Source organism: Lacerta agilis, chromosome 9 (assembly GCF_009819535.1).
Source record: "Lacerta agilis isolate rLacAgi1 chromosome 9, rLacAgi1.pri, whole genome shotgun sequence".
Classification (NCBI taxonomy): Eukaryota; Metazoa; Chordata; class Lepidosauria; order Squamata; family Lacertidae; genus Lacerta; species Lacerta agilis.
The window spans coordinates 73805117-73829865 of NC_046320.1; the positions used below are offsets into that span (position 1 = coordinate 73805117).

The 24749-nt window shown below is 47.9% G+C and overlaps 1 protein-coding gene across 1 annotated transcript; it reads left to right on the forward strand.

The window, feature by feature from the left end:
• The first annotated feature begins 105 nt into the window (after positions 1-105).
• LOC117053428 (homeobox protein EMX1-like) lies at positions 106-24003 on the forward strand. The gene is made up of 3 exons (XM_033161142.1): positions 106-527; positions 8791-8975; positions 23632-24003. The coding sequence occupies exons 1-3, from the start codon at positions 143-145 to the stop codon at positions 23797-23799; spliced, it is 738 nt and encodes a 245-aa protein (XP_033017033.1). The 5' UTR covers positions 106-142; the 3' UTR covers positions 23800-24003.
• The last annotated feature ends 746 nt before the right edge of the window (positions 24004-24749 follow it).

Sequence of the window (24749 nt, forward strand, 5' to 3'; positions counted from 1 at the left end):
GGAGGCTCCCCCGCCGGCTGCTGCCGCCGCCGCCGCCGCCACATCCACCCGTCCGCCCGGCGCGACCGTCGTGGCGCCCTCCTGCACCCGCGCCCGGGGCGCCCCGTGCACACGCGCGCTCGCGCTCGCCCCGTCGGGCGCCATGTTCCAGCCGGGGGCGACTGCGGCCAAGCGCTGCTTCACCATCGAGTCCCTGGTGGGCAAGGACAGCCACCCCCTGGGCGAAGAGCCCCTCCGACCGGCAGCCGCCTCCTCCCTCGGCTACCCGGCCAGCGCCGCCGTCGAGGCCTTCGCGCACGGCTTCCAGGGCTCGGCAGCCGCCGCTGGGCGCTCTCTCTACAGCAGCCCGGAGCTGCTTTTCCCCGAGGCCGTGAGCCACCCGCCCTCCCTGGCCGTCCACCCGCCCCAGCTGGCCACCTCGCACCTCCCGCCCTCGCCGCACCCCTTCTTCGGCGCCCAGCCCCGCGACCCGCTCAACTTCTACCCGTGGGTGCTCCGCAACCGCTTCTTCGGGCATCGCTTCCAAGGTAAGAGCCGGTGGGACGGGGGGGGGCGGGGAGTCGGAGGAGCGGCGGTCGCAGAGTCCAGGGAGAAAGGGAGGGCGCCGAAAGAGAGGCCTGGCCTGTCTGGGGGCGGCTGGTTCGGGGGTGTTGGGCGCTGGGCAGGAGCCCTCCGCCCCCGCGCACCGACTCTGACGTGAGAATCCACATCGCAGCCTCGACAGCGTTAGGGCCCTGCTAGCTCGGGTTCAAGACCGAATGGCGTCTCCAGGTTCCTGGTATGGCTGGTAGAGTCCCAAACCCGAGTGCGAAACGCTGGGGAGCCGCTGCTGCCAGCCCGTGCAGACATCCCTGAGCCAAACTGGCCAATTGCTTTGACTCCGGATCGGTCAGCTAAGCCGGCGCTCCTGGTCCCATAGGTCTTCGGCGGCCGTGCTGGCGAGGATTCTTCCACGGCTAAGCAGCCCCCCTCCCCAAGTCACGGGTCGGTTTCCAGGGTCAGCAGTGTCCTCAAGCTCTCAGGACAAGGATGGCCGTTGCTTAATGGGAAGGCAAGACTGACCCGCGGGGGGGGGCTCACTGTGGGGCACAGCAGCACCCAAGGGGGCTGAGACCAGCCAGGCCCCTTGTGGTCGAGAGCCAGGGCGCTTCCAAGGCCAGGCAAGGCCGGCGTTCCCACGGACGCTGCTGCTGCTGCTGCCGTCGGCGGCCCGTTTATCCAGAAAGTCCCCAGACCTGCAGTTTTCTTCCCGTGGGCTCGCCGTTCTCCCGCAGCCGCCTTGGGCTTCCCTCGAGAGGCCTCTCGACTCCAGTCCAGCCAGGAAGGGTCCTCCGTCGGACGTGGCCCTGAACCTTCCGCCTCTGTCAGGCAAGCCGGCGTGGAAGTAGAAGGTTCGAAGCTCAGCGTCTTTCGCGTCTTGGTTTTAAGAAGGATTTTCCCTCTTACAAACGAAAGTAAATTGAATGGAAAGACCCCCCAGTCATTCAGCCCGCTCCCCTTTTAGACATTAGCCGACGGGGCGCGGGGTCGGCGGCGCTTCCTCCGCGGCTGAGCCCCGTTCGCTGCCTCGGGCGCGGCTGGAATCTGCTCCGCGTCTCCCCGCTTCTTTTAGGGTGCCAGAGGCAATACGAGCAGAGCGGGGTGGGAGGGTGGGAGCTGCCCCCCTGCCCCCCACGACGGCGCCTCCAAATATTCTGTCGAACTCAATTAAATGCAAGGAAACAGCGAAAGGTTTCCTCGGCCTTCGGGAAAGGGGTGTGTATGATACGGCCTTCGGGAAAGGTGGGGGTCCTATTCCACGTAGCTACTTTCTCTCGGAAATAAATTGCTCTGAAAAATCACACTTTCCCCTCCTATCTCTAGGGAGTTCTGGATCTGGTTGTTAATAAATTATAAAGACGCCGAAATAATTTCTTGACCCACCCTGGGAGTGGCAGAATGCTCAATTTTTATTTATTTTTTTTGTTTCGCTATATTACGATTATATTTTCTTCTATCCTCCACTTTCCTGGGGTGGGGGGCTCTTCTTCCAGGTAAGTGGGGGCAACGAGACCCTTTAATCTTGCGGGCTGTCTGTGGGAGCCCCCCCCCCCCACCTCCCCGGGCCACGACCCGGCCTGGATTTCCCGCTCCCAGGGCTGGAGGAACCTAATGGCGGCGACAGGATGGAACCGGGGGGTGGGTGTGCGAGGGGGAAATTATACCCGGTTAAGGGGGAAAGAGTAACATAGGGGAAACAATCCATTTGCCCCGGAACTTTTTCTGAAACCCACAAGCCAGCTGGGAATTTTCTTGGCGGTCCCGCTTGAAACCTGGAGCCCCGCCGTCGCCAGTTCGAAGTTTGACGAAGGCGAAATGTTCGGCACCGAAACCCACGGCGTCGGCGCAACTTAATTGCGAGATATTTTGTATTTCGGCTCACAACCGCGATCCTGAAATCAAGGGGCGCTGATTTTTGAATCGCGGGGCGATAAATTAAGTCCTTTTAAGCTTATCTCGTTTTAAACAGGCGCTGAAATCTCCTAAAGAAATACACGAGATTCGAAAGTGCAGAATTGTGACGGGATTGTGTCCCCTGTTTTTAATTTGTTTGTGGGGGGAGGTGGAAAGAGAAAGAAATATAGGAAACGAAGGATGCACCTAAAGGCCAGCAGCGCGGGGCTTTTCTGCCCAGGAAATGTCCTTTCACGAAAGCCGCCGGTTCCACCTCAGGTTCCCCGCAAAGAGGCAGGAGCAGTAGCTTTATTTTGTATCCTTTAAATATCGAGGCAGGAAAACGTGGGACCTCCGCGTCGTGACTCCGGAGTCATCCCGTCCGCGCAGAAAAAAAACGATTCTGCAAATCCTTGTTTCTAATAATGAAACCAACGAAGCTTGATTGCGGAGCCTGGCGAAAAGGGGCGCCCGACCCGAATCTTGCGCGGAACGCGGAAAGGCGAAGAAGGTAGCGCTGACTTCTCTGGGACCGGAATAGGAGGGTGGTCGATCTGGCCCCAAATCTGGGCAGGTTTGGCGGGACATAGACCAGCTCCGACGCAGAAGGGCAGGGCTCAGCATTCTTATGCAGCAAAGGAAGCGGTGGGTGTCGAAAGGTTGCTCGTCCCTCCAAGGCCGGAGCAGTGATCCTGCCTCGCGCGGATCAGCTTCTGCCTCGACGGCGCGTCCGCCTTCTCTTGGCCTCGCCTGGACGGCTCTTTGGTTCCGTGAGTCGCCCCTCCCCGCTAAAGGCCCTTCCTTCGACGGATAACGTGAGGCTTTGGCTCTGGCCCGCCCGGGACGGGGAGAGCAGCCCGTGCCCGCCCCCCGACGGGTCTTTCCTCAGGCCGAGTCTCATTTCCATGTTGGAAATGCAAATCCAGCCCGCGTCTCGCTCCCATCCCCGGCCGGCGCGTGAAAGGAGAGCGGCCCATCAAAGGGTCTTTGTTCCGCGCCCAGGAGGGGATTAAGCCCCCGCGGCGCCCCCTCACACGCCAGCCAGGGAACGAAGCTGCAGCGGGGCCAACGGTTTTTCCTGGACGCGCTCCTGTGCCTCGGAGAGCGCAAATCCATCAGGATCGCGACTGGAAAGAGCGCCGCCGCTGCGGGGTTGCGTTCTCTTGCCAGCCCTGCAAAAGCATTGCTCGGTTCGCGAAGTTGCCGCCGGCCAGACACTCTTTTGGTCCGGGGCGAATTTGGCTGATGGGGGAGCCGCGCGGGGCCCCCCGTCCCTTGGAAGCTCGGAGCCACTGGCCGGCCAGGCCTCCAGCAGACATGGACGGGGCTCCCTGGAAGCCGTAGCGGCTCCTGATGGGTCCGTGCGGCTCCTATTCGGACCGGGTAGACCTGGGGAACGGAGGGCACCGAAACTGCTTCCATCAGCGGCCAGAAGGAGAGAGAGCTGCCTTCGCGAAGCAGCCCCGGGGCGCTGGACCAACATTTCAGTTTGTTTGTTTCATAAAATTTACACACTGCTTGACGGGGAGAAAACCCTGGAAGCGGTTTACAAAGAGAACACAACAATGAAATTATCGGTAGAAACAACTCTTTAAAAGATAAAATCAGCAGTAAACTAAAAGCAGATTAAAGCGCGCATCCACATTCATCTGCAGGGAACCTTCCCTCCAAGGCTTCCTGCTGCGCGTCTCTGTCCCCCTCGCACTTCTTCCTGGGGTTTCTCAGCACCTGTTGAGCCCTATAAAACCTAGGAAGGTCTTACCAGTGATTTCTTTTCCTTGAGAAAGCCCTCTGGGGATCTTAAATCGTGGGGGGGGGCAGGGGGCGTTGGCTTCCCCCCTCCATTCCTCCCCTCAGCCTGGCAGGGGTGTTCTTCCTCCTCTACCACTCCCTCCCCCATTCCTGGTCCCCAAATCAGGACTCCACGTTGCATGCCCTGTCTGAGGAGGACCCCAGCTGTTTCAGCACATGCTGGCAAAGGGACTCTGACCCTGGGAGGACGTCACCCACCCCCTCACTGGGTAGTCCCCCCCCTACCCCACAACTGCCCGCCTTTCTCTGTGCCTTCATTCAAGCTGCCCTTGCAGCAAATGCAGGGTTGTCCTTCAGGAGCCGCCAGTCGCCAGTGATTAAATTGATCTTTAGGCTGTTGGCTTTTTTTTCTGCTATTGAATATGGCACTTGGGTTTTTCTCTTTAAAATTCCAGAAAGACCTGTGTGCGTGTCTGGTTCTGACATTTTGGCCTGCATCACCACAGTTGTTTTTATGCTTTCTGGGCAGACACACACACACACACACACACACACACACACACACCCTTGTGTCCTGCACTGTTGTTGTGTTGAAACAAAATAAAAAATAAAATAAAATTCCTTCCAGTAGCACCTTAGAGACCAACCTAGTTTGTTCTTGGTATGAGCTTTCGTGTGCATGCACACAAAATGTAAATAATGTAAATTACAGTATCATCACCACTGTTAACTAACTAACTATCCTGCAGAAATTAAGGCCTTTTAAGTCCCCTTGCTTTTATTAACTTGGGAGTTAAGTGGACGCTTTAATGATACGGCTTAGCTTTGGCACGGGATTGATGCGCAAGGCAATGGATGTGAAATGATGATGATGAAGCTGGTGTGTTTCACTTCATTGATCAGCACAAAACTTTCCTCCTGAAATAGGCCTGGAGTCTCTCCTCCCAAGGCTGGTGCAATCTACACTCTTGCTTGCTCTGGCAATGAGAGCGAGTCTTCCCTGCAAGAGGCAAGGCGTCAGTGGCTGGCAAAGCAGTGGGCATTGCCAGGCCGACTTCACCATCTTGCGACTGTTTCCTAAAAGTGGCCTTTCCCCCAAGCAAATCCCACCTAGCACCCTCGGATCTTTCGGTGTGCATGCGTGTGTGTGTCTTGGACTGACCACCACCACCACTTTCACTGTCAGAGGTGTAGCAGGTGCCTGTAAGATGTCCAACTTTTTCTGTGGTATAACACCAGCCAGGTTGTGGGTTCCTTGTCTATGAGACTTTGCTTGGTGTTTAGGAAAGCCAGACGAGGAGGGAGATATTTCAGGGAGATTTTAAGCTGCATTCTTTTTTTTATGTTGCAAACTGCCCAGTGGATCTTTGAATGAAGGGTGGTACAGAAATTTGATTATTGCTGCTTTTTATTTATTTATTTATTTATTTATTTATTTTTACCACCAATTATTAATTCTATTAAACTGAATAAACCGAGCCCGAGTTCATGCCAATGTGAAATGTTGGGTTTTATAATTGATTTAGTGGTGTTTTCTTCCTGTTTTTATTTTCTTTTTCACTGCATGCTGTTCAGAGGCTAACAGTGAGAGGTTTTGAATTTAGTAAGTGAACAAGAATAAACGAATCCGTAGAAGGGACTTTTCAGAGGTAGAAAATCCAGACTTGGAAATCTGAAAATGAAGTGCTTTAGCTCGTATGCCACTCGCCAGCTTTAAGCTCACAAAAGAATAGCAAGGATTATGATAACCTGGTTTATTCCTTTTTATTTATTTCTTAAATCCGTATTCTGCCTTTCATCCGTAGACCTCAGGGTGGTTCACAACATAAGGTTACGATAGATTACACTCTGCTCTGTTGATGAGATGATCTCTTAATCTCTAGGGTGTGTTGGGGGGCAGGACACCCATTAAAACAATACTTGACAGACTCTAGGTCGAATTCCCCCTCTGCCAGCCCCACCAAGCTGAACAGGGACCACTGCAAAGAGGAGAGAGGGGTCTCTCTCTTCTCCCGCCACCCCTGGGGCCTGTGTAGGAGAGCTTCCCAGTGGACAAACTCTAATTGAGTAGCACTTGAACTGCTTATTCAGCCAAGATGTTCTCGCACTCAGCCTATTTTAAGTTGCTCCCAAAACAAATGCACTTTCAGAAGAAAAACCTGAGTCCTCCCTCCCTCGCTCCCAGCCCAGCCCTGTGTATTCCCAGACACACAGCAGCCATCATTTCTCAAAACATGTCCTCCCCCCCCCTCTTTAAATTAACCACTTGGGATGGTGGTCCCTGTTTGCACAAAAGGAGCGTGGATCTCAGTGTCAGCAAAGTGTCCTTCAGAAAGGAATGCTTCTAGATTTGTTCATCTGCTGTGAGGACATTTGAGGGTTCTGTGGACGAAATCGGCAGAACCCTCCAAAAGCAAAGCATTTTCTTCCCAATGAATTCACTCAAATTCCTGATGGGAAGTTTGGTTGGAAATCTACTCTGTGGTGCTAGAGCGTAATTTGTGCATTTGGAATTTATTTATTCTGGAGTGCATCAGGTCATTTCTCTATTATGCATTTAGTATTTAATTCCCCCCCTATTAATAAAACTGATTAACCCATTTTCTAAAGAAAGCAAAGAGGTTTACGAAGTGTAAAAATGGTCGGCAGCATTGTGAACAGCCCGTCCTGAGCAGCCACCGATTATCATTTTTCGTGCTTTACAGAATTTATGCAGCACCCAGACAATTTCAGGGAATGGCGAGCCGATATGGGCAGCGGGGGCCCCCAAAGGAAGGCAGGGGCTGCTCTCTCCCTTTTCTTCCTGGAGGTGAATGGCATGAGATTTTATTTTGCCGTGTGGAAGACTAGAATGGAGACACAGAAAGGCTCCTGGGTCACATAGAAACATGGTAGCTGCCTGTTAGTGGGTTATTATTATTATTATTATTATTAATCACACAGGCTTCACCCCAAGGTCCCAGGGCAGGTTGCACCATTAAAACACAATAATAAAAAGCAGTTTAAAACAAAAGGGCATGCTCCAGCCAAAGCTGAATATGTTCACACCCCATTAATTTAGGCTGGATAAATAATAATAATAATTTTACAAATAATGAAAGCAAAAACAACAAAATGTGTGTATTTCATAGGGATTAACACAACTGAAATGAATAAAAATTGAAATATAAATTTTTTAAAAATGTGTACAACGGGGGGCGAGGGAAATGCCACCTCTCTCTCAGGCCACTCAGTCTCCAGCAAGAAGACAAAGTAGGCAAGGGTAAGTATTTGCCTTGAGAGAGCCCTGTGTCAACTCTCGTGGCATATAGATCTCTTAGCTGGGGAAAATGTTGCAGTGCCTCATTCTTCCACATGCAACTTGCAGGAGTGGAGCGGGGGGGGGGGGGCATGAACCGCTATCCTAAACCTGAACCAACAAATAATAGTCTTTAGATTCAGGTTGTTCCTTTCAAGTTGATCAGACTCAACCCCTTGGATATTTGCTCTGTCCTCTATTTTACCTTAGGTACGGGAGGGTATTTTTTCAGCTTTTCCGTCAACCGCTTTAAAAAGTAATTTGTAACTGGGACTCTGCAACTGAGCCTTACTTTGCATGTGTGCATTTTTGGAGGGGGAGTGTGGCGAGGTTATATTTCATGCATGCACACAAATGGGCCCCCAGTAGCCCTCCCCCCGGCCACTGAGCTGTGCATCTGGGCTCCCTGGTTTCCCCACTGGCTGAAGACCTAGGCGTTTTAGACTACAGAGGATTTTTGGAACTGGGTCCCGTCCTGACTTTTTTGTTTTCTCTTATATTTTGTTTCCTTCTTGTATTTTGTTCTGCTTATTTGATCATCAGTAGCATGAATTATTTTTGTTACATGAATTAATTTTATTTACACTTTTGTGCCTTGCTTTGGAATCTGTTGACCAAGGGCAATCAACAAACATTTGAAATGAATAATAAACATTTAACCGTTGTCTGGATCTGGGCTTTGCGGTAGCTTTCTTTCTACTCTGAATGCTGACTTAGGGGAGGGCACCTTCTCAGGTTCTGGTGAGCTAATTGCTTTGTCCAAGAAGTAGGCCAGAGGCAGCTCTGTGTGTCCGCCCCCATTGACCCTCAAAGTGAGGATGACCCAAGCCGTTTTGTCTCTTCCTAAAAGGATTCTGTTGCAGAAATCCCTGCAGAGGCTATGCGGGTGCAACTCTTAAGACCACAGCTTGCCCCATTCAAGCCCCACTCACAGAGCAATTGCAGCTGGAATTGAGTCAGAGCAGCTTCCTTTCTGGAAATAAAACAAGGAGGAAATTGGAGTGGATGAGGCCACAAAGGCAGCTCACACAGGCCTGGTCCCGCCAAGCAGTGTTCTCTCCAATTTCTTCTGCTAGAGGACTACAAATGCCAGTGCTTATACTTGGGGCAGGAGTGGAAGTGTCTGGGATCAGGTGTCCTGGCCCATCTGGTGACCTCTCGTCCACTTGGCCTTCCTCGTTCGTTCTTTGCATCTGTTGGTGGTTTGGCTCCTTGCACAGCTGAGCTCTTGCCTGGCGGAGGCAGGAGGTGGGAGATGGCTTTTGACACTGTGGAGTGGACCCTAATACCCAGCCTTCTCTCCTCAGGCGGCGAAGTGTCCCAGGAGAGCCTGCTCTTACACGGCCCCTTTGCCAGGAAGCCCAAGAGGATCCGCACGGCCTTCTCGCCCTCGCAGCTCCTGCGACTGGAGCGGGCCTTTGAGAAGAACCACTATGTGGTGGGGGCAGAACGCAAGCAGCTGGCCAGCAGCCTCAGCCTCTCAGAGACCCAGGTGAGTGCCAGGCATCCCACTCAGCCTCCTGGGGGAAAAGAGGCTTTCTGCAAGGATGGGGCCTCTCTCCCCCCCCCTCTCTCCCCAGGTCTATGAAGCAGGCAAGCATCTCAAAAATTGCTTGGGATTTCATCAGTACTTAAAAAAAACCTCCATGTGTCTACAATATGGTTGACCTTTCTACTAGTATTTTTTGTTTAAAACACTTTCTTTCTTTGCAATAATATTTGGGGGTCCCATTTTCTACATAGCTTCTCTCACATATTAGCGGACCAGTCCTGCCCCGAGGCTCCCTTGCAGAACTCGGCTCTCCTCCTAATGTCTTCAGACAACGAAGGCTTGGAGGCCAGGAGTTAAAATGCTGCTGGTTTTAGGAAGCAAAGGGAGGCAAAATGCTTGCAACAGCATTTTGCCTCCCTCGAACGGCTTATTCCCATCAGGATGGCAGTGGTGGGGATGATTCCCATTATTGTAGAAATGTCGGACGCAGCGGGATGGATATTTATTCATTTATTTCATAACACTTAAGCACCACTTGATTGTTTTAAAAAACCTCAGAGCAGTTTACAAAGAGAACAAAGAAATAAAATTATTACTAAAAGCAGCTCGAAAGATAAAATCAGCAACAAACTAAAAGCAGATTAAAACCTGCATCCACATCTGGGTAGGCTTGCCTAACAAAAACGTTTTAAGCAGGTAACGAAAACAGTGCAGTGAGTTCCGAAGTGTGGGTGCTGCCTGAATCACCCCTTGGCGAGTTAGGAAGGAGACGTTTGGCCTGTGCCCAAGGTGGTTGCCGCAGGGACCCCATTGGACCCAGACTTCAATTTCTGGCTGCGCTGGCTTTCCGCTTGTGTGCGCACACATGTCATTGAACCGTAGACTTGTGGAGTTGGAAGGGACCAGAGGGTCCCCTGGGACAATTCCCTGGCCGCCCTCCTCTGCATACCTTCCAGCTTGTAATTTGTGTCATCTGAAGCTTGGTGAGCGAAGGCTGTGCCTGTGGCGCAGCATCTCTGGGATTCTCTTTGGACGTGGGTTCTGCTCACGTGGCTGGTGGGGCATGTGCTTTGCACTGGCAGCCCCTTCCTTGTCTCCTCTTTCAAACAGTTCCCTTGTCCTGTCCCAGAGGGCGAATGCCTGGCCTCTTGTAATACACACGGGCACCCTGCTGGAGCCCCTTACTCCTGCTGCTGTTGTGGTTTTGTTTGACAGTGGAATCCAGCCCGGAGCATGTGGAATATGCACAGGGAGGGGTGCTTGAGCCCCCTCTGAGCCCTGGGCTCACCGACTCGCTTCCAGCCTTGGTTCCTTCCCTGCAAAACGGGGACAATGTTTTTCAGACTTGTAGGCCCATGAAGAGGAAATGCAAGAGAAAGTGTCTTTTTTAAAAAATCTTGCACAAAGGCCATACACTATTTCCATTATTTCTAGGAACTGTGCAAACTGCCTGTTTGTGATGGAGCTGTGGGATTTCTTTTCTCTTTTAAAAAAATCAGTAATTGGAATCCATATTTTAATTCTAAGAACTTTGACCTACTGCACACAGAGCCATTTGTGACCCAACAACCTTCTCTGTCAGTGGTTCCCAAACTCCACCCCCCCCCTTGGTCACTTGAAGATCTCTGTGAGTCTGGATGGCTTCTTCTGTTTATTATATTTTGCGTTGCAGTTTGAATCCCACTGAATACAATATAATGAGCAAAAGAAGCCACAAAGGTGAAGGGACCCCTGACCATTAGGCCCAGTCGCGGACGACTCTGGGGTTCCGGCACTCATCTCGCTTTACTGGCCGAGGGAGCCAGCGTACAGCTTCCGGGTGATGTGGCCAGCATGACTAAGCCGCTTCTGGCGAAACCAGAGCAGTGCATGGAAACGCCGTTTATCTTCCTGCCGGAGCGGTACCTATTTATCTACTTGCACTCCGACATGCTTTCGGACTGCTAGGTTGGCAGGAGCAAGGATTGAGCAATGGGAGCTCACCCCGTCGTGGGGATTCAAACCGCTGACCTTCTGATCAGCAAGCCCTAGGCTCTGTGGTTTAACCCACAGCGCCATTCCAAACCAACAGGGTGCTGGTGATGGGTGAGTGGTCTCCCGGCTTCTGCCACAAATCCACAGACACGCAGCGGGCTGACTGAAGGAATTCTGCAGACCCCCAGGGGTCCGCGGCCCACACTTTGGGAGCCCCTGTTCTAGTTGATGAAGGCTATCAGTGGCTCCTGGCCATGCTAGCTATGCACTGACGGTGAGCTTCCTGTCCGCATCGGGTTGAGCACTGCTGGATGCTTGCATCTGGATTCCCAAAGCAAGGGAGCTCTTTTTGTTAGTGATGCGCCTCTGGGGGTTCTGGAGAGTCAAGCTGTTTGTGCAAAGTGCCTTTCCTCCCCATGTGGCCCTAGTTGTGGTCTTCTGGGGCCGTGGTGTGTTCTGGTGAGAAAGTGTTGTGTTACACCATGCTCTCATGGAGACGAGGGCAGGGCGCATGGAGAAGCAATGGCAGCTATTTTCATTTATGCATTTATTTCATAAAAAATTATATACCACTTGATTGTAGAAAAACCTTCAAGCGGTTTAGCAAAAAGATAAAACAATTAGAGCATCACTAACAATTTTAGTGATCTTTTACTAGTGAAAGATACAGGAAATTGAATGCAGATTTCCAAAGAATAGCAAGGAGAGACAAGAGGGCCTTTCTAAACGAACAATGCAAAGAAATAGAGGAAAATAACAGAATGGGAAAAACCAGAGATCTGTTCAAGAAAATTGGAGATATGAAAGGAACATTTCGTACAAAGATTACCACAATTAAGGACAAAAGTGGAAAGGACCTAACAGAAGCAGAAGACATCAAGAAGAGGTGGCAAGAATACACAGAGGAACTATACCAGAAAGATATAGAGGTCTCATACACCCCAGGTAGTGTGGTTGCTGACCTTGAGCCAGACATCCTGGAGAGTGAAGTCAAATGGGCCTTAGAAAGCCTTGCTAACAACAAGGCCAGTGGAAGTGATGATATTCCAGCTGAACTATTTAAAATCCTAAAAGATGATGCTGTTAAGGTGCTACACTCAATATGCCAACAAGTTTGGAAAACTCAGCAGTGGCCAGAGGATTGGAGAAGATCAGTTTACATCCCAATCCCAAAGAAGGGCAGTGCCAAAGAATGCTCTAACTACCGCACAATTGCACTCATTTCACACGCTAGCAAGGTTATGCTTAAAATTCTACAAGGCAGGCTTAAGCAGTACGTGGACCGAGAACTCCCAGAAGTGCAAGCTGGATTTCGAAGGGGCAGAGGAACCAGAGACCAAATTGCAAACATGCGCTGGATTATGGAGAAAGCTAGAGAGTTCCAGAAAAACATCTACTTCTGCTTCATTGACTACGCAAAAGCATTTGACTGTGTCGACCACAGCAAACTATGGCAAGTTCTTAAAGAAATGGGAGTGCCTGATCACCTCATCCGTCTCCTGAGAAATCTGTATGTGGGACAAGAAGCTACAGTTAGAACTGGATATGGAATAACTGATTGGTTCAAAATTGGGAAAGGAGTACGACAAGGCTGTATATTGTCCCCCTGCTTATTTAACTTATATGCAGAATTCATCATGCGAAAGGCTGGGCTGGATGAATCCCAAACCGGAATTAAGATTGCCGGAAAAAATATCAACAACCTCAGATATGCTGATGATACAACCTTGATGGCAGAAAGTGAGGAGGAATTGAAGAACCTTTTAATGAGGGTGAAAGAGGAAAGCGCAAAATATGGTCTGAAGCTCAACATCAAAAAAACTAAGATCATGGCCACTGGTCCCATCACCTCCTGGCAAATAGAAGGGGAAGAAATGGAGGCAGTGAGAGATTTCACTTTCTTGGGTTCCATGATCACTGCAGATGGTGACAGCAGTCACGAAATTAGAAGACGCCTGCTTCTTGGGAGAAAAGCAATGACAAACCTAGACAGCATCTTAAAAAGCAAAGACATCACCTTGCCGACAAAGGTCCGTATAGTTAAAGCTATGGTTTTCCCAGTTGTAATGTACGGAAGTGAGAGCTGGACCATCAAGAAGGCTGATCGCCGAAGAATTGATGCTTTTGAATTATGGTGCTGGAGGAGACTCTTGAGAGTCCCATGGACTGCAAGAAGATCAAACCTATCCATTCTCAAGGAAATCGGCCCTGAGTGCTCACTAGAAGGACAGATCCTGAAGTTGAGGCTCCAGTACTTTGGCCACCTCATGAGAAGAGAAGACTCCCTGGAAAAGACCCTGATGTTGGGAAAGATTGAGGGCACAAGGAGAAGGGGACGACGGAGGATGAGATGGTTGGACAGTGTTCTCGAAGCTACTGGCATGAGTTTGGCCAAACTGCGGGAGGCAGTGAAGGATAGGCGTGCCTGGCGTGCTCTGGTCCATGGGGTCACGAAGAGTCGGACACGACTGAACGACTGAACAACAACAACAACAATTTTACAACCGTAATTTGAAGCATGCAGGAAGTTAAAACATACAGAAAGCAATGGAATAGACTAAAACAAATTAAAGCTCATACTTTCTTTCTGAACGTCTGCGTAGGCTTGTCTAAATAAGAATGTTTTTGGCAGATGCTGGAAAGAGCACAGAGGAGGTGCCTGACTGCTATCAATAGGCAGGGAGTTCCAACGTGTCTGTGCTGCCACACTAAAATACCAGGTTCTTACAGATGCAGTGAGGGTATTCTGTGGCACCTGGAAAAGTGCCAATTCTGCAGATTGAAGCGGTCCAGCTTTTAATTCCACCCCCTCCCAGCAAAGTTAATGAGAGAAAAAATCCTTGCACCAGAAATGGGGGCTGATGCAAATCTGTGCCAAACTTTTCACAAAGTGGCAAATGTGCTGAGTCCTGCCCCGCTTGAGAGATACAGAGACTTAAGAAGGAAAAGGGACGCTCCTTCCCACTTCCTCTTTCAGCTCTCCGTGCTTTCTGGGGCTCGGATTGACACTCAAGCAGCTGGACAGAAAGCAGAACGACTGAGAGTCGGGCGGAGAAAGGGGAGCAATGTGGCAAAGTGGGCTGTGGGGTTGGAGAGAAGCAAAAGGAGCAGGAGGGTTGCCCACAACACGGTTCAAAATTCCAAATGGTGGTCATGTTGGTGGACCCAACGTGAGGTGAGAATGAGGCTTTCAAGTTTTACTATTGTTTGGCACAACTGACCATGTGAATGAGGAAAATCATCCAGCAGTGGCTGGGTACTTCTCTCCTTTTATTTGGTAGGATTCCTGCTTCCTGCTAGCAGTTTAAATAGCAACCTTGCAAGATGGTTTATATTTCTTTCTTTTTTTTTATAAGATTTTATTATTTTCCATGAAACATAACAAAACAACAATAAACATACATGCATAAACACAATAAAACATAATACACAATCAACAATACAAAAATACAACAAAACCATATAACCAAACAAACTTATACAAACCTTACTAAATACTTATCTCTGTTTCTAGACTTGTTTTAACTTCTTAGGGGGACTTCCCCTGGTCCCTCCTCTGTCTTCAAAAACATTATATACTTTTTAGGTAGCTTCATTTCTTTTGTCATTAACTTATGCTCAATATTCTAATATTCTTTAAGTTTATCTAAACCATAATATTCCTTAACATATATTCTACATCTTGTCATCTTCTTATACTAATATATCTATCCAACCAAAAAATATCTTCTTAAACAATTGTATCTCTACTTATACTACTAAAGCCAATTCTTTTATAAATTCCTGCACAAACATTCAAACATTCATTTTAACATGGTTAACTAAATAGTCTTTAAATTTCTTCCAATCTTGCGACACCTTCTCCTCCCTCTGGTTTCGGACTCTGGCGGTAAGGTCTGCAAGCTCCATGTACTCCATCAGTTTCATCTGCCATTCTTCAATTGTCGGTATCTCTTCGCCCTTCCAAGCTCTTGCCAATAATATTCTAGCAGCTGTTGTGGCATACATAAAAAACACTCTATCCTGACTGGGTATCTCCTCATTGGTCATGCTCAAGAGAAAAGCCTCTGGTTTCTTGCAAAAGGTAATTTTCATTACCTTCTTAAGCTCATTATAGATCTTATCCCAGAAGGCCCTTACCCCCGAACACGACCACCACATGTGATAAAAGGTACCTTTTGACGATTTACATTTCCAACACACATCCGACATTTTAGAGTTCATTCTAGCTAACTTAACTGGTGTCAGATACCATCTATATAACATTTTCATTACATTTTCTCTTAAACTATTGCAAGCAGTAAAATTAATATCTTTCCTCCACAATCTCTCCCAGTCATCCATCATAATATTATGACCAACATCTTTTGCCCAATCTATCATTGTTGATTTAACCGACTCATCTTTAGTATGCCACTCTAGCAATAAATTGTACATCTTGGAAAGGTTTTTTGAGTTCGATTCGATCAGTTCTGTTTCCAGTTTTGATTTCTCCACCTGAAAACCAACTTTTTTGTCTAGTTTAAAAGTTTCATGTACCTGATGATATTGCAACCAGTCAGGGACTTGACTTTTGACTTGATCATAGCTTTTCAGCTTAAATGAGTCCCCTTCCTGTTGCAATATGTCCATGTATCGCAACCATCTAGCAGACATATTTGGTCTCTTATAGGCCTTAGGCCACTGGTGATATCCATCTAGGAGTCTTTCTCTCCAGTAGGTCTTTATACCTAATCCAAACCTGATACAAAGATTTCCTGATTATGTGACTCTTAAAAGTTCTGTGAATTTTAACTTTGTCATACCAAAGGTATGCATGCCAACCGAACACATTATCATGTCCCTCCAAGTCCAACACATCTACATTCTCTAATTTAAACCAATCTTTTAGCCAGCAAAAGGCAGCTGCTTCAAAGTAAAGTCTTAAATCCGGCAGGGCAAAGCCTCCTCTCTCTTTGGAGTCTGTCAAGACCTTAAACTTGATTCTCGGCTTTTTGCCCTGCCATATAAACTTCGATAGATCCCTTTGCCAAATCTTGAAACAGTCCATTTTATCCAGAATTGGTATGGCTTGGAATAGAAACAGCATCCTTGGTAGGACATTCATTTTAATCGCGGCTATTCTTCCCATTAACGACAGTTTCAATCTTGTCCATATCTCCAAATCTTTCTTTATCTCAATCCACAGTTTTTCATAATTGTCTTTGTAAAGGTTCACATTTTTAGCTGTGAGATTGATACCTAGATATTTTACCGATTTAACAAAATTGAGGCCGGTGCCATCCTGTAGTCTTTGTATCTGTTCTGCACTCATATTTTTGCTTAAAACTTTGGTTTTCTGTTTATTTAATTTGAAGCCAGCTACACGTCCGAATTGTTCAATTAATTCTAAGGCTTTGGGGACACTGCTTTCCGGTTCTTGTAGGGATAGCATCAGTTCATCTGCAAAGGCGCGTAGTTTGTATTCTTTCTCTCCCACTCTGATTCCTTTTACCTGTTTCTCTTTTCGTAGCATGTTTAAAAGGACCTCCAGGACCGTGATAAATAGTAAAGGGGAGATAGGGCACCCTTGTCTTGTTCCTTTTTCAACTTCAATTTCCTCCGATATCACGCCATTTATTATTATTTTTGCTCTTTGTTCAGATGGTTTATATTTCTAATTTGTTGTTGTTGTTCAGTCATTCAGTTGTGTCCGACTCTTTGTGACCCCATGGACCAGAGCACGCCAGGCACGCCTATCCTTCACTGCCTCTCGCAGTTTGGCCAAACTCATGTTGGTAGCTTCGAGAACACTGTCCAACCATCTCATCCTCTGTCGCCCCCTTCTCTTTGTGCCCTCCATCTTTCCCAACATCAGGGTCTTTTCTAGGGAGTCTTCTCTTCTCATGGGGTGGCCAAAGTATTGGAGCCTCAGCTTCAGGATCTGTCCTTCCAGTGAGCACTCAGGGCTGATTTCTTTAAGAATGGATAGGTTTGGTCTTCTTGCAGTCCATGGGACTCTCAAGAGTCTCCTCCAACGCCATAAATCAAAAGCATCAATTCTTCGGTGATCAGTCTTCTTTATGGTCCAGCTCTCACTTCCTACTTCAAATAAGTAGGAGTAATGGAGCCTCGGCTTCAGGATCTGTCCTTCCAGTGAGCACTCAGGGCTGATCTCTTTAAGAATGGATAGGTTTGGTCTTCTTGCAGTCCATAGGACTCTCAAGAGTCTCCTCCAGCACCATAATTCAAAAGCATCCATTCTTCTTCACCTGGAGCAGGAACTGGCAAGCCACTCCAGTATCCCTGCCAAGAAAACTCCATGGACAAAGACAACATTTCTAATTAACAGCTACTAAATGCTGCATTTCAGCTGGACAGCCAGTGATCTTTGGTTCAGCATGTTTTACAGGTTGAACCTGTGTGAGGAAAATATGGGAGGACAGCAGTCGTGCTGAACCTACTCAATTGGCTATTACGTTATGTACTGCCACTCCTTGGAGAAACGCTGCCTGCATTTTCGGACTCCCCTTGTGGTGTGGCTGCGGGGGGCTCTTGTGATGAGTTCTGGCGCTTCAACATTTACTTCAACATCACTGGTTATATATGACACGTAGATGCGGTTGGGTTTGCTGAAGGCTGATGAGCAGGCTGTTTTGACTTGAGGAATTGTAAAAAAAAGAGAGAGAGAAAGGTAAAGGACCCCTGACAGTTAAGTCCAGTCACGAACGACTCTGGGGTTGCGGCGCTCATCTCACTTTACAGACTGAGGGAGCCGGCGTTTGTCCGCAGACAGTTTTTCCGGGTCATGTGGCCAGCATGACTAAGCCACTTCTGGCGAACCAGAATGGCACACGGAAACGCCGTTTACCTTCCCGCCAGAGCGGTATCTATTTATCTACTTGCACTTCATGCTTTCAAACTGCTAGGTGGGCAGGAGCAGGGACTGAGCAAAGGGGACTCACCCCATCGCGGGGATTCGAACCGCCGACCTTCTGATAGGCAAGCCCAAGAGGCTCTGTGGTTTAGACCACAGCGCCACCCACGTTGTACCACTGCCCAAATAGGATGTAATCATGTCTGTAACTTGGAGGAAAACCTGACACCTTTTAGGAGGCAGAATTTATGTGGCCGTAGAGGGCTCTTGTTGAAAACAGCACCATGATCACTCGGGTCAGTGCAATGCCCAGTGGCATCTCCTTCCATACAATGACGGATGGACCATCTGCACTCCCTATCCATGTCAGGATGCTGCCTGCTCAGGGCTGGCAAAGAAGAGAGAAAAGAAGAAGGTTTGGCCAGCTTATCTTGCAGGGGGTTGGACTAGAGGTGACCCTTTGGGTCCCTTCCAAGCCTACAATTTTATGCTCATAAACTGGCAGTCCAGTATATGTGCCTTAACATTTCATGTTGTCAAAATACCATAATATGTGTCCTTTCCTGTCTTGACGTCTCCTTTTATTTAATTTAATGCTATTGTGCAAAACCTGTTGCTTTGAAAGCTGCATCGCAGTTTGCCAGCACGCTCACTCCGGAAATTTGCTGAAAGGTGCGCCAGGCTCTCCAAAGGGTGATCTGCCAGGAAGGGTGAGATAAGAAAGGTCTTTTGAAATGGTTGGTATCTGTGCTTTGAGTGAATGTGCTCAGGATGTAGAGAAGCAGAATGGATTTTATGTACCTGAATGGGTCACCAAGAGACTTACACTTTGAGCCTGGAAGCATAAATATTCCGTCTATTCTGCAGTGGTCTGAAGACCATTTAAACACACTTTCTATAAACATTGGCTTGGATACATATTCGCTCCTTTGGATGGCATGTACGGATCTGTTTGTGTAAACTGAGATGGATGTGCTGATGCAAAAATGTCTTGTTAATGTGAGCATGGTTTTCTCCTTGTCGTCCCCCCCCCCCCCCGATTTTTCTTAATGAATTTGCAGTTTTAAAACACCGGTAAAAAAGGACATAGGAGTTAAATTTCAAAGTGAACTGGTGCCATTGGAAGGTTCTGCTCTGGGGGTTTTTCGGGTGAGGAAGGAATTCCTTTGGATGTGCTGGTGAAGGAAAACGCATCCCTTCTCCATTGCTAGGCAGGCGGCTGGAACTTGGAATAGCAGAGGACAGACAGACTTTGTAGTAACTTGGAGGAAGGACACCACGGGAATTTGAAGCGTTATGAATTTACATAATTTTTTAAAAAATCATCTGCCTTATAAGCTTTTTAAATATCAAAGCAGCTTACAAAATCCAACTGATTTGCTATATGATTGACATTATTTTAGCCCTGCGTTGCTGAGCACTTGAGTTCTGTGGGAGAGTGAGGGCAAAGGCCCAGTCCCCCTTCATGAGCCCCAAGCAGGGGGGTTGAGGGACGGCGGGCCCACTCTCTTTGAGTTCAGTTCCCAAACCCAGGAAGAAGAACTTAGGGCTCATTCAGACCTCTGTTTGTCCTGCTGTTTTCCCCCAAGGGGAACCTGCTCTTTCGCACAATCAGGTTTTCCGTGGATTGATGTTCACTCCAATTCAGCACTAAAGAGCAGGTTTTCCCAGGGAAAGCAGCAGGGAAAACAGAAAACCACTTGGACCTGTGATTTGTAGGACAGGCAGAAATGTGGGAGATTCCTTGGTGAGAGGGACTGAGGCCAAGAGGTCCCCCATTTCTCCATTGCCGTGAACTCAGTAGCCCTTCTTAGGCAATTGACTCAGCTTCAGCTGCACGACTGACATGTGCAGCTGGTTGTGGTGGCGACAAGACTGGCTAATGGATGGGGCCCCTAGGGCATGATCCAGCAGGCTTTCCTTATGTTCTTAAAAGTGATATTAGGTATCTCAATCTGCAGCAAAAATATGATAATTTGATTAAGCAGTCATGCACAGAATGCTTTATTTTATTTTTTTATTTTTAAAGACCGGTAGAGGAAGTGCATTGACACTCTCCAAGATAATCCTGTGTGTAGACCTTGCAAACTGAGCTGGTTTCTAAAATGTGGGTTCAGTGGGGAGCTTGCATCCTTTGGGCTGCTGGGAACAATATGGCTTGGGACTCTGTGAATGCGCTCGGGTGAGGAGCAAAAGGAAGTGGGGGCGTGAGAGGGAACACCCACAGAAATGTCACCCAACACGTGACAAACTGACCATACAAAAAATTGGCTCTTCTTCTGCTAATGAGCTTCTACACCAGCAGTGATGGAGGGTGTACAAGGGGTTGTTTTTACATTTTTTTCCACAGCATGGGAAAATCTGGATTAAATGTAGCAAAAAGTGACTTCCGGCGGCGACGCAATGGCGGAGCGGTCGTGGGTTGCCTCGGCTGCGAGGCGACCCAGCCCGTCCCGGGGGTTGGAGCCCCGCTACCGCTAAGCGGGGCTCCGATAGGGTGCGGGAAGAGCGTCCCGCACCCTGGGCTCCCCGGCTATGCCCACTATGGCTCCGAACCCTTCCCTCGCTCCCCCTGTAAAGGGGGAGTGGGGGTGAAGGGAAAACGGAGCCGGGCTTCAGGGGACAAGCCCCAACTGGGACGCGAAGCGGCGGTTGCCCCCGCGATGTGCGTTAACGTTCTACCTGTCAAAGTTGGAGTTTAAGAATCCCGGTGTCGTGAGTATTGGATTGGATCTGTTTTTGTGCCTTGTTGACGACCTGGGGGACATTTGGAAAGGGAGCCTGCCTCTTTCCCTTCGGGAGACAGAAAATAACCAGCTTAAGAGACTGCTGTTACAGCGATGGCAACAAAGTATTTAAAATTTGATAAGTGAGACTTATGGTTTTCCCCTTTGGGGATTAAACTGGTGGACAGTATCTCTTTTTAAAATTTTTGGCTCTTGCGCCCTGGATTCGGGGAAAATGGCCGTGAAAGACTTTGACTGAATGGAAAGTTACTGGCAAGATGGAGAAGTCTGAGAACCGAAACTGCAATTTGACACCTATGCCCGCTTCTGCCATGCTCGGCTTTGTTTTTGACTTGGTTACGAACTGTGAAATGACCCATGAAGAAAGGACTATTTTATTGAGACTGGAACTGCTCAACCGAAAATTGGAGATATTGAACTGTCATATGTCAAAAAAGTTATATCCCACAGAGGAGACTGTACAGGAAATGGCTGCATTGGAGGAGAGCCTTGGCACAGAACTGAAGGGGCTGATTGAACAACAGGATGAAAAGGTATGGCTACTCCGGAGTAATGGATCGTCCCTTGGGGGTGGCAGACCCAGGACGGAGAAAATTGTTATAACTAACTCCCGAGGTGAGAGCTTGGGAGCGAAGGTGAGAACTTTATGTTTATATCTACAAATAAAAGAAGAATGTGATGATGAACCGGAGAGGCTGGGGGAAAAGGTGCGCACCCTGATGTTCTATGCAAGGACTACTTTGGACTTAGTCTGGATCTGTGGTTATGTAAGGAAAAAGGATACTTCGAGGAGCAGCTCTGGAGCAAGACGACCAAAGAAAATGGACAGAAGGGGGATAGGGTGAATGATATTAAGGTATAAAGGAAAAGAATGTATTATGGTAACCTGAAACCGGTGTGTCAAGACTTTAAGTTTTTAGAGAAAGAAAAGAGGTACTCTAAATTTTTGTTACTAACAGCAGTTATAGTGAATGAAGATATTTGTTATGATTTATTTTGAAAATAAGGGGATAAGAACCAGAATCTTGTGTGGAATTAATATTAAGTTATAACATGACCTGATCTATGTTAAGTTAAGAATGGGAAAATATTGTTTATTATGAAACAAGATTTGTTAAAAAGAAGCTTTTGATTTTAATTTTTAGATATTTGGATTCTTTAAGATCAAGATGGTATAAGATGTTATTAAAGTAATATTTGGGATTGGAACCGAAGGTGAAAAGGCAGGGGAAGTCTGTACCAAGATTCGACCAAGAAATTTTTTTTTTTACAGCATAAGAAGAAGAATTATTGGTATTAGTGTATTTGTTTATTTCTAGTTGGGGGTGGGTTAATGTGGGTGTTATATTTGTATGTTGTTTGTTGTAAAACCAATAAATTCTTATATAAAAAAAAAATAAATGTAGCAAAAAGTACAGCCTGGCATTTCAGTGACGATGACACCATATTAAGCTTTCATACAGAGCTGCTGTTTTCATTTATTCTGACACAGAGCATAGAGTCACAGAGTTGGAAGAGATCCTGAGGGTCACGTAGTCCAATCCCCTGCCATGCAGGAATCCCAACTAAAGCAGCCATCATCGTCATCATCAAACATGTTTGTGTGCCCCTATTTCTGCATTACATTCCCCGTCTCTTTACTCTGTGTCCTCTGACAACCACCGCGATGCAATGGACTGCTTTGCCCCTTGAGGGAGGTTTCCTTCTGCCCTGGGGGGCTTCTTTGCAGCTGCTTTCTCCCAGAAGTCACGTTTTAGAAGTTGCTCTGCAGCCTTTCTGAGGACAGCTGTTTGCCCGTCCATCTGGCCACCCACCCTCCATCCTTGTCCAAGCGGAGGCAGCCTCTTCGATAAGAGGTGCTCCATGCCCCAAAATCTGTGTGGGTGGAGTTTTAGTTTGCAAGAAATCTATATTTTAGTGTGGCAGCAGCTGCACTGTGGAACTCCTTGCCTCTTGATATCACACAGGCTCTTTCACTGTACTCTTTTCAGTGCCTACTAAAAACATGTTTGTTTGGACAAGCCCAACCAGATGTTTAATCCATCTTTAGCCCACGGCTGGTTTTAGATTCTGAATGTTTTAAAGAGTTGCCTTTACTGTTTTTACTGATAACTTTATTGTTTTCTTCTCATTGTAAACAACTGAGGTGTTGGGTTCCCCCCCCAACCAGACAGTGGATAATTTTAATGAAATAAATACATAAATTTTCTTACTTGCTTTGATTGTCTAGGGTAGGTTGGAGTAAATATTTTGTATGAATAAATAGGCAGTGCAACCATCCAGCCTCTTGGGGTCAAGTTCAGAGACAGTGAGGAGTTAAAGTGTTTTAATTACTTAAATAAACTAGTAGAAAAACTTCTAAAATGCATTGAGACCACCCGGCCTTAATTTCCAGGCTCCGTTTCCACATCTCCTTCCTTCCTTCCTTCCTTCCTGTTTTATCAGTTTAAAGAAATATAAAGATTCAGAAAAAATTGTACAATGTAGCTTACAAATCTTAAGAACAGAATTACTAAATAATAATATGAATAGCAATATGAAAATATATAATAAACAAAAGAGTGGTGGGCGTGGGGTGGAGTGTACTGTTAGGAGCACATTTAAACATTTCTTATCAACAAACAAAAAATAGAGAACAATGTTTTGGGCTTATACATTGGTGTATTTAGAGAGGATTGTCACCTGTATTTCATTACGTCAATCAAAGACTTCTGAATGCTGGATGCAGGTCCAAATTTTGTGAGTCATCCTTTGCATGCTTAATAAAATCATACCATATTGTAAAATATAAAAATTAAAAAATTGTTCCTTTTGTTTTGTCCTCTTGCTACTCTTCATTAACAGGCCAAGTTTTTCCAATAGGGTGAATACGCACCCTTTGCTGTGCCATGCTCAGAGTGTAGCCCCCAACTAAATCTTCCCAGTGACTGGCAATGACCTCCATGGTGGCCGGTAATAGACACCATCTCTCTGCAGTGCGTGGGGACATCTTCAGTTTCAAATAAGTGTATAACCGGAGTCTCTGTATGGTGAATAATCCTGAGCTCCTCAGCCTCTTCCGCTTCTGTGTCTCCCGCAGGTGAAGGTCTGGTTCCAGAACAGGAGGACTAAATACAAGAGGCAGAAGTTGGAAGAGGAAGGCCCAGAGTCGGACCAGAAGAAGAAAGGCTCCCACCACATCAACCGATGGCGGATCGCCACCAAGCAATCCAACGGAGAAGACATTGACGTCACGTCCAACGACTAGGAGGGAGGTGGGGGGAGGCTGCTGGCAAGACAGTTCGCGGACAGGACCGTGTGGGAAGGGGGGGGGACCAACTATGGAGACTGAGCCAGGACAGGGCAGCCTCCTGCTGCCACACGTGGGCTGTCCTCCGTGGGCCACGCGTGGGGGAACGCACTTCGCCTCGGAGCCCCCTCCTCCCTGGGGCTCCCGCCAGCCCTCCAGTCCGTGGGGATAGGGAATGCACTTGATGGCCGAGGTGGGAGGCTGTATCGGCTCCAGGAAAAGGAAGGGCTTTGCCTCTTGCTCCAGCAAGGAAGTCCCCCGTCAGCCATATGAGCAAATAAACACGTCCACCAAACCCATGCCCTGCACACTCCTCCTGTCTTTGTTGGGCTTTGGTTGGATTCACTATTATTTTTCTAATGGCAGCAAACCCATTTTCTCTTTAATTTATTCTTCAGTGTCTCTGCGTTTGGTGTGTGGATATCCCCTGTGTCGTAGATAGCAACAGATGTAGTGTGTGTTACTGTGCGGTAATAAAAACAACATGGGTTTGAAACATGTCGCCTTATCATAGCCAGCTCCCGTGCAGGAGGGGAATCTGTTTGCAGGAACCGGTAGAATCGAGGCTTCACAGGCATCCCAGGTGTGCTTCCAAGCCTTTAGGAAAGCGTGGCAAAGATAATTTCCTGAGATAATTTCCCAGGTGGGAATTAAAACACTTCCGGTTCTGGGGTATAGGCCTCCGTAAAGAAGGGAAGAGCACCAAGGGTCATTGAGCCCAGCCCGCCCCCCCCCCTGTGATGCCAGAATCACAGCTCAAGAATCCCTGGCAGGTGGCCATCTGACCTCTGCTTCTAAACCTCCAAGGAAGGAGAATTGACCACCTTCCGAGGGAGCCAGTTCAGCTGCCCAACTGCTCTTGCACTCAGAAAGTTCTTCCTGATGCTTCCCTGGAATCTCCTTTCTTG

What these genes read in the sequence shown, in the direction of transcription:
- LOC117053428 (XM_033161142.1), top strand. Translation starts at nt 143, where the DNA reads ATGTTCCAGCCGGGGGCGACTGCGGCCAAGCGCTGCTTCACCATCGAG. An exon ending in CTTCGGGCATCGCTTCCAAG is followed by an intron (nt 528 to 8,790) that starts GTAAGAGCCGGT and finishes TTCTCTCCTCAG; the next exon opens with GCGGCGAAGTGTCCCAGGAG. An exon ending in TCAGCCTCTCAGAGACCCAG is followed by an intron (nt 8,976 to 23,631) that starts GTGAGTGCCAGG and finishes TGTCTCCCGCAG; the next exon opens with GTGAAGGTCTGGTTCCAGAA.